At 42.2% G+C, this 9,922-nt stretch overlaps 1 protein-coding gene across 1 annotated transcript; it reads left to right on the forward strand.

The window, feature by feature from the left end:
• Nucleotides 1–371: 371 nt before the first annotated feature.
• On the forward strand, nucleotides 372–1,704 carry LOC117341748. The gene is made up of 3 exons (XM_033903610.1): nucleotides 372–757; nucleotides 947–1,124; nucleotides 1,438–1,704. Exons 1-3 carry the CDS (start codon nucleotides 372–374, stop codon nucleotides 1,702–1,704), a joined length of 831 nt encoding a protein of 276 aa, XP_033759501.1.
• The last annotated feature ends 8,218 nt before the right edge of the window (nucleotides 1,705–9,922 follow it).

Consider the following 9,922-nt stretch of genomic DNA (forward strand, 5'->3'; position numbering starts at 1 on the left):
TGTGGAGGGTGTAAATACTGTTCTCGGGCGCGGGAGCAGTGGGGAACGTTTGGGGAACGTTTGAGGAAGACGTTGATTATGTAGTTCCATTATCGCTAAGAAGGGTCGGGGTGCCTTTAGAGCCAAACTGGACTGAATATTTGAAGCCGGGAGATCTGAAAGAACGGCAGCTTGAAGATTCGGATTTGGCGCTGCTCATTTCATGGCTGGAGTCAGACGAGATCCCCGAACAACACAAGCTGCGTCTCGCTAGTCCGGCAGTCCGACATTGGTGGAGATGCCGTTCGCAGTAAGAATGTAGAAACAGGGTGTGGTACTATGTATGGGAAGACCCGGCCGGCTCAAAATTATTGTTCATGTCTCCCAAAAGTATGCAACAGGGCTTCATGGAGAAAGCTCATGCCCTCCCATCTTCGGGCCATTTTGGGCAGACTAAAACTCTTGAAAAACTCAAACGCACAGTGATCTGGTATGGGATGAGTGACAGCGTAGAACAATACGTGGCTTCATGCAAAGTCTGTAACCATAACAAACGCCCTTCCCGGAAACCACGGGCTGAGCTCGGAACGTGTCATGCTGGCTATCCCATGGAACGGATACATATGGATATCCTTGGACCATTACCTGTGTCGCGTGATGGGAATAAGTATATTCTCATGCTAGTAGACCAGTTCACTAAGTGGCTTGAGTGTTTCCCCCTGCCATGTCAGAATGCCGAAACAGTAGCGAAAACGGCTGTTGATGGATTTTCCATGAGGTTGGGATGTCCAACTGAGCTCCATACTGACCAGGGAAAAATATGGATGGAACTGTGGTGACTGGAATCTGCGAGATGTTGCAGATTTCTAAAAACACGTATATCGCCATATCATCCAGCTTCGAATGGGCAAGTGGAACGGTACAATCGAACCATTTTGCTAACCATACGTTGTTTCCTTAAGGGCAGACAAAGTGCTTGGGACCTTCACTTGCAGCAACTGGCGGGATCTATTCGAGCCGACCAACACCGACAGACTGGATTTACCCCAAACCGCATGATGTTAGGGAGAGAAGTGGGTCAGCCTCTAGATCTTTTCCTGGGTACCGTGTTTCTGAACCAGGAACGCAAGGAGCCAGCCGAATATGTAAAGTCCCTTCGGGACACTTTACAAGCAGTTCATCAAATCGCTCTTGAGAACCTGTCTGCGGCACAGGACCGGCACTAAAAGTGGTACTAAAAGTGGACTCGGCAACCAAGGTTGGGCAAAGCCCAAAGTTCAAACCACCCTGGAAGGGCCCTTACCTAGTCACCGCTGTGAAGTCACCAGTGCTATACCGGATCGCGGACAGAAAAAGGGAGACTTTGGTTCATCATGATCGTCTGAAGCATCCAAGGATCGCGAGTTCCCACTATGGCTCAAGAGACGTAGAAACTAAATACTTGGCCATGTGGGTGAGGTGGGGCCCGTGGACACATCAGTCAGCGACGATGTGCAAACCGCTCAGCCCTTTGGGATTGACAGGGAGCTCTCAGTAGAACCCTCGTCCCACCCGGACCCGAAGCTCGCAGGAGGGTCATCTACGGATGGAGAAGAATCAGCTCATCAGAAGCTGCCGCAGGGTCCTCAGGATGAGGAAACTGTAAGTCAATCTGCTGGCAGATACAGAAGCAGGCAGAAAAGAATGCCTAAATACCGGGCCGATTATGAGCTGGATGCGGGATGAGCACATTTCGCATGTCGCAAAAGAAAACACATATTCTTTTTGGAATTTCCCGAACATGCCTCTCCTTTGTAATAAAATGTGGAGGAATGTGGTGAAATGGACGAGTTGTCTTATGGAGTACCAATGCGAGACAACTCGGCAAGTGAGTGCGCTAGCGAGAGCTCTATTGTTAGGCAGTCTACAGTTTAGCGCGTCAGTGAACACACGGGGTTTTACAGCTCCGCTCACTGTCGCCTTTGTAGACCATTGTACCCCGCGTTAGGTTATCGATAACGTACGTTTACAACAATATCTGTAATACATACGGCCTTGCACAACGTGAACATTTCAGTTTCTGGAAACTGTTTTTGTGCCAGTTACCATTGATTTCAAGTTGATAGTTCCGCGATTAGACTCAAGTTTGTCCCGGAACCTTTAACATTCTTGAGGCAAGCTTCCCTTACTTACCTCGTGAAGGACTGTTAATTCAAACACTCGTGGCGTGTAAAATGAATTCTTATATACACAGTATTAACAAATCATAATTTTCCTTTTGTAACTTAATTATTTCTTCACACATTTTCACGGCAGTAAAGACATTGTTTATGTTCCTGTATTATTTATCTCGGTGAGGAGGAAATTCTCTTTTGTCCTCTAATTATCTTCAGTGAAGAAATGTCGCGAGCGCCTTCGTCGACCTCAACAATTTCAATTCAATTCTTTTATTACTTTCGGCCGTACGGCCTATGAGTCACAAAAACATTGCACAGTACATGAAATACAAATTACAGCATGGCGTATACAACAGGAAATAACATATAGAGAATGAGACATCATAACATCAATGATTGGTTTAGTGATTATTTCTTAATTTAGTAGCTTCATGTATATATTTTCCTAGAGAACACAGTTCCTTTACATTTTGTACTCTGAATAGCTGGATTAAGTTAAAAACAGATGGGTTATTTCAGTAACCCAACAACACGGCTGACTTTGTCAGTCGGAAAAGCCTTTTCACGCTCTTCCAATAGTCTGAAGACGGCATCTGCCTGCACTCTAACTGTAACGGAAGCCTGTTAAGCTTGGCCGGCCTCCAAGCCAAAACAAGGATGCGCTTTCAATGGCATCATATCTCTAAATATAATATATATATAACATGTTTTACATAATAATGTATTAAATAGAATATGCGCCAACATGTATCATGTACATGTACATACTGGTACTGACACAGTTGGGACATGGATTAAGATTTTGAATTATGATTTTCATTATTACCTAATTTTTCTGGTTTAAACTTTGTATTAAACTTACCATATCCTAGCTGCGATAACGTAGCTCTGGACGACGGACGGACAATTTCTGACAGATGGTCGTCGTCAGAGCTACGATTCCCTCCCATTGCTCGTAATGTAGCAAAACAGTAAACCTCGAAAATGCTAAAAATAGCGGATATCGTTTAACTTTGGAGTAATAGTTCGTATTATTAAACATTTCTAATACAATTTTGCAATGTATTAGCCTACCGTCTAATCTAGAAATCTTTAATTCGCATATTCTGATATCATACTGCTCGGAGTTGTCTCCGTGATCCGCCATGTTGTTGTTGTTGTGTCGTAGATACCCTCGATGACTTTCCGAGGCACCGCTTCGATGAGCGTAGAGTAAGGCACTATTTCCAGGGCGTAGTGATATCCTTGCAGTTTGCGGCAACTATATACAATATGTACACACAGTTCATTCAATGTTCATAGTCTTTGTGGTGATAAGGGTTTGGGGATCGTTTGTTTAAAAAAAATTTAAAATATTTAAAAATAATTAAAAGGGATAAAAAGAGTTTAATCTTAACTCTATCAGTATTAGTATTTGAGTAGAACCAATTGGGTTGTGGAGACCCCTACTAATTCAGCTGGTCAACTGGATTTTTTTACTTCTGCATAGGTGGATTGAGAATAAGTACTCCCGGCTGTGTAGCTCGATACTTGATGTAACGTTGTCATTGAGCTCAACAGTATGGCTTATTGCTTCATGAGAGCTGTCTATAATGAGTTGTGTAAAGAGCTCTGGATCCCCTAGGAGTTTTGGACAGTTCGATATGGGCTCTAGGAGCTGGAGTTTGTTCTTGACGGCATCTCTTTGCTGATTATACTGGTGGCAATCTGCTATGAAATGTTGTCTTGTTTCTGGGGCTTGTTGACAGAGTTTACAAATTGGGTTAACGGCGTACTGGTTGAAGACTGCTTTATTTGACTGTAGATTGTAAGTACCTGTTACTATCCTTGCTTTGACCTCTGCTCTGTGTATATCATGACTGTTGACATGGACATATCTGTATGTCTGGTGAACCTTGTTTATGCTCACTGCATTTGGATTAAGGTATTTTAGGCTTTGCTTTGCCTCTATATCTGCTTTCCAGGTGGCTTCAATTTTCTTACATATTGCTTGATTTAGCAGTGATTTCCAGGAGTCTTCTGTCCTGTGTTCAGTCATGATGTTGTAAGCGCTTGGAAGATCATATTTGTGGAGGGTTCTTCTAACCAGCGAGAACCAGCTGTTTGCATCGATATCATGTACTGCAAGCTGTCGTAGCGCAATATCGAATTCCACTGTATTTGGGTTGTTAGTAAGTCTAAAGAATAAGTTCATCATGTTTTTGTCAATAGCGGCTTCAATTGGTATAATACCCAATAGACCTAATGCTGCGGACGTAGCTGTTCTGTCAGGTAGGTGCTGCATCTGTTTTATGGTTTTGTTTTGGTATGTTTCCAGATGTTTCTTCTTGGTCTGGTTGATTTTGAATATTTCCATACCATATAGCAGTCGTGGGACGACGTAGGTATTCCACAGTTTAGCCTTGACCTGTTGATTTAGTCCCGTCTTGCCATGGAGGCCGGAGCCCATCAAAGAGTATGTTGTACGACGAGCTAGCTGGATTTTGCTGTCGACATTGAGGGCGTTGTCCAAGTTTCTCTTTATCCCCAAGTGTTCTGTTTCAGATGGATTTTTCACTTCTTTGGAGTACATGTGGAAAGTATCTGCATCCTTTGTGTTGAACTGCAGGACATTGCTTTTTGTCGGGTTGATGGTATACCTTGAGTCACTTGCATAGTTTTCCACTACGTCCATCATGCACTGTAGTTCCTTTGGGTCGTGAGACAGCAGGGCTACGTCGTCTGCACATGTGGTATGTGGTATTTCTATCGAGCCTATGGTTGCCCCTTCAAATCTATCCTCCAAATTGAGTAAGAGTGAGTTGTTATATCTCTTGTAGTGGGAAGTGGAGAGGATTCCTCCTTGTCTAACTCCCTGGTTGACTTGGAAGGGTTCTGATAAGCCACTTTGCCATTTTACCCTGGAAGAGACTTCGGAGTACAGGTTTTTCATGAGGAGCCAGTCGTGTCCTTGGATCCCATCGAAATATAGTTTATGAAGGAGTATATTGTGGTCTACGACATCGAAGGCTTTCTGTGCATCCAGCGTAGTCATCAGAAGTCGTCGTTTGTCTATCTTGGCTTGGTTGATGCATTCTGATACTATAAGTGCAGAATTAATGGATGAGGTGCTCTTTGTGAAGCCAGTCTGTAGTTTAGATTGATCTTTACTGAGTATGTTTGAATGCCTGGCATTGAGTATATGCTCTAATATTTTGAGGATTATGGTGGTGACTGTGATACCCCTGTAGTTCGAAGGGTTTGTAGCATCCCCTTTCTTGAATACAGGCGATACAATGCCTTCTTTTAGTATTTTTGGTATTTCCTTCTTGTATATGATGGTATTAAGTATAGCATAGAGGAATCTGACTGCTGACTCTGGAGCATGTTTCAAATGTTCACCAGTGATGCCAAATATGTCTGCAGCTTTGTTAGAGTTAAGCCTACGGATTGCTTTAAAGATCTCTTCCGTTGATATAGGTTCAATGGATCCCTGCTGAGATGAGCATAGTTCCTCTATTAGACATAGGTCTGTGTTAATATTATCTTTGTGTTCTTCATTGAACTCAGGATTTGTTGAAGGAGTTGCAAGATTTTCAAAGTGCTCAGCCCAGCCTTGTAGGATCTGTTCCTTATCTTGTAAAATTGTACCATTTACAGTAAGTTCATTAATATGCTCCTTGGTAGTAGAGCGCTGTTGTCTGACTAGTTTATGAAATAGTTTTGGGTCTCCATCTGAGTTCATAATTTCTTCGTGAAGTTGGTTTCTGCGTTTTGAGGATTCTTGTCGTTGGAGTTTTTGTAGTTTCCTTTTATGTTGTTTTAGGTTAGAGTAGTGTATATCATCCCTGTTCCTGGGTTTGCCATTTTGTTTCCAGCTCCACATTGCCTTCTTTGTACCTTTTACCGCTTCTTGAATTTCCGCACTCCATGTTCTGATGCGTTTGGTTTTCAGTGTAACTTTTGGTTTGAACCCCTCTATACTGCATTGGCCTGCCTTGTTAAGAGTATCGCAGAGGTGCTGTACTTGTTTGTAGATGTCAAGCTCTGTCTGGTTGGTAAGATCCTCGGGTGGTTCTCTCAGATTTCTGTTAATGAAGTTCTTGTATGCGTGGGTATCGCATTTGTCCCAGTTTGGCTTGGGGTATATGGTAGTAGTGCCTTTCCTTTCTTGTAAGGATAGTCTTAGGGATACGTCCACAGGTATATGGTCCGAAAGGTTGAGGTGGTCTTTATGTCCAACGTTACATGACTGTACCAGAGGTTCACAACGTTTGTTGAATAGTATGTAGTCTATCTCTGCACTGTGGATATCGTTAACATGGAAGAATGTTGGTGAGCCATGACTGGAGGGTTGAGAGATCATGAAGTTTGCAGAAGGACTGTAGCATTACATCCCGGTCATTCTCCCTCCCAGATGCCAGCGAAGCATTGAAATCTCCAGAAACTAGGATTGCATGAGTGTTACTGAATTTGAATAATATTTCTTGTAGTTCGTCTAGAGTGGCTTGGTAGTCTGCCTTAGTAGAGTTCCCTCGAGATGGCATATAAACATTAGAAATGAGTAGGGGAGGATCTGAGAATACTTCTAGAACTGTGATTCTGTTGTTCCCATCAGGATGTTTCTTCATCTTTATATCTAGGTTTTTATTGAATAAAATAGCTACTCCACCATATCCGCGTGGTACCTGGTATGGAGTGATAGGATCGATACTGTCAACTGATTTTCCATGGTGTACATGTTTTGCTGATAGGTTGCTTAAAGTATGAAGTTGAAAGTCAAAGAGCCAGTGCTCTTGTATGCATAAAATATCTAGGTGATTCAAGAGTTCCTGTACAAATACTGTATTACTTTGCACATTTTTTACGTTGAGTGAGCCTAGACGGAGGCATTTGCTCTTCCCCTCCACGTTGCTGTTGAGGCTCGGCCCTTGTATAAAAAAGACTGGTTATTGGTTGGTGGATCTGTAGGCTTGTTGGTTTCAGAAGATGTTGGTTCATCATCTCTGTGGTCTGTAATAGAGTTGTCTCTGCTGGTGCTGTTCATATCAAATATAGAAGTTTTCGGTTTCTTGATGTGTGAGATGTTTCCCTCTTCAATATTCAGTTGTCTATCTTCAAGTTGATATTTTACTTTCTTGGGAGTAGAGTGAAATCTGTTATTGGTGTTATACTGCTGGTTTGTGGTCTTTTCGTGTACCAGGGATTTCCTACTTTGCCTGTTGGATCTTTTTCTGTTTGGTCTGTTGGTATACTTCTCCCTTGTGTTGTTTGATATTGGATTGGAACGGTTTTCATCCAGGTTTGTATGGTGGTTTGCTGTCTGGGTGACTATTTCATTTGGTTGACAAGCTGGTTGTGGGTTGTATTGTGGCTGGGTTGGTACTGCAGGGGGCGGTGGTGGCATTCTTGGTTGGTACGGTATTCCAGATGGGTGTAACTGTGGAGCGTAGCCGATAAAGGGAGGTGGGATGTTCTGGTACAGTAAAGGAGGTCCGGGAGGCCATATAGGGTGTTGTACAGGATGGTAGAACTGCTGGTATGGTTGACTATATGGAGCTCTGGATACCTGGTGCTCAATGTTTGTAATTCTGGTTCTTATCAAATCCATTTCGAGCTGTTTAACTTGGTGTTGTAAAGAGAAAACCTGGATGTATAAAGGAATGTCGCTATGTGGCTTTCCTTGTTGCTGGTTGGAGGTCGTGCCTATGTCCTGGTTCTTGTCTGCAATGTTGTGGAGACGAAGTAATCTGTTAGTGTTTTCTAAATCTTTAACCTTGGTTTCAAGTCTTGATATTAACTGGTTAGCAAAAGAAAGTTGTTCTATGTGCTCGTTGGTATTTGGCAGCTTACTGGCGGGTTTTTGCTTAGGCTTTGTAGATTTCATTTTCGAATCTGTAGCAGGCAGGGGTGAGGGTTGAGCTGGAACGGCATGTAGAGTTGAAGTTGCAGGTTGTGTCTTACTTGGGGAAAGAGTATAAACTTTTGTGGGGCTTAAAGTTGTTGATTGTCCCGTAATAGTAACTGGGAGTTCCAAGGTAGGCTGTTGAAGTCTTGTAGAATTTGTGTCGACAAGCTGGGTATTGTGATCACTGGGTTGTAGGGGGTCTATTTGAGTTAGTTCAGCAGAAGGGACTTCATCTGTTCGGATTCCAATAAATAGTTCATTGTCATAATCATCCTGGGAGTGAGTAAGAGTAGTAAGGTTCCTACAGGATAGGCAGCTGTAAGGGAGTTCACCTCTAGAGTAGAATGATGTCATGGCGCTATCAAACGCTTCGCATTCAAAGTGAAACCATTTTCTACATTGATCACATTCGATGCCTGTGTCAACCTGTCTATCGCAGTGTAGACATATATTAGGGTCAAATGAGACGATATTGGCTACATGGACCTCTGTGTCTAGTCCGCTGATACTGGTTTGTAGTTGAGGGTTTTTGATACTGGTGGTGACGCAGCGATCAATTAGAGCAGCTATTTGTTTATCAAGTAACGACATTCCTGGTTTTTCTTTGATGATCTCTATGATTTCTGGTAGGATGTCGTCATGGAACAATACTGTGCATCGGCCATTAACTAGGATGGAGCATTGTGTATGATACATATTTATTGTAAATTTATGTTTTTTTCCTTTGTTGCCGGATGTAAGCCTGTTATAAGCTTTAATGGTGAGTTGAGGCGAGTTACCTGCTGTGTCATAAACATTTTCTTGCTCTAGGTAGAGTTGAAACTTAGAGATAGGGGAGTTACCATTGCATGCTTTGATGATTTCAGTTTTTAGCATTTCATAACATCCTGCACTACACTCTATTTTTATTTGGTTACCAGAGTCTTTTGGAATAATGTTCAGGAATGGTTTCTCGCAAGCATTTCTTTTTTTCTGAAGAGACTTGATCTTATTCAGTTCGTAGTTCCTTGTGGAAGTGATACTTCTCGAAGAACTCTCGCGAGGATTCTAACCCAAATATGGAACCCGTGATCCATATATGGATGAAGCTACTACGATAAATAAATACATAATCAGAGATATTTAACCATTCTTTTGTAACTCTTGTGAAGAAAGCGAATCTTACTTTGCGTAATTAAATAATTTCAGAATGAATTGACCTTCCTTACCGAGATATATTACTCCGAATATGTTTTTCTGTTGAAATCTCGCGGGAAACCTCATTAGCATCAATTTATTTTGATTTCCTTATAAGGAAATTGACCTTTACACTTGTATCAAAGATGGCGGTATGTTTGAACTGATATCTCCGTGTGTCTTGCTCGTTTGGGATTTTACTATTTATTGTCAAACATTTGAAGTAATATGCAGGTTTGTTGCTTGAATATTCATAATAGATACCAGAATCATCAATTTACATGTGTTTTTTTTATCCGAGAAAAATTTTACCACTGCTAATACTGCCCGATGTGAATCACATCGGGGCTTGCTACACTATCGGCAATGGGAGGGACTTCATACCCTGCCGGAGAGCAGTGTAGGCAGGGTATGAATATTCGTTCTAACCATATCCATGCTCTTTTGACTTACCGTCGCCTGTATATATTTTGCTATTTCTTTTATAAGGAGACGAATTAATATAAGCTTTAGGCTTGTCTTCGAATCCTTACATTCATGTAATGTGTACAAATTTGCTGTTTACAAAATAAAATACTGTTTAAACCAAGGATGCGCAAGGTCCTCATCCAGGATATGTTGTCCTCGGACAACACCATGCCACGCTCTGACACCGAGGAAGCAATCGGAACACCTCGCCTCCGTCTGCGAACTAGTTTGGGAGAAAATGACGAGGGGTTCCGAT

The sequence above is a fragment of the Pecten maximus genome, chromosome 14 (assembly GCF_902652985.1).
Source record: "Pecten maximus chromosome 14, xPecMax1.1, whole genome shotgun sequence".
Lineage (NCBI taxonomy): Eukaryota > Metazoa > Mollusca > Bivalvia > Pectinida > Pectinidae > Pecten > Pecten maximus.

What these genes read in the sequence shown, in the direction of transcription:
- LOC117341748 (XM_033903610.1), top strand. Translation starts at nt 372, where the DNA reads ATGCAACAGGGCTTCATGGAGAAAGCTCATGCCCTCCCATCTTCGGGC. An exon ending in GTTGATGGATTTTCCATGAG is followed by an intron (nt 758 to 946) that starts GTTGGGATGTCC and finishes CCTTAAGGGCAG; the next exon opens with ACAAAGTGCTTGGGACCTTC. An exon ending in GCAAGGAGCCAGCCGAATAT is followed by an intron (nt 1,125 to 1,437) that starts GTAAAGTCCCTT and finishes CATGTGGGTGAG; the next exon opens with GTGGGGCCCGTGGACACATC.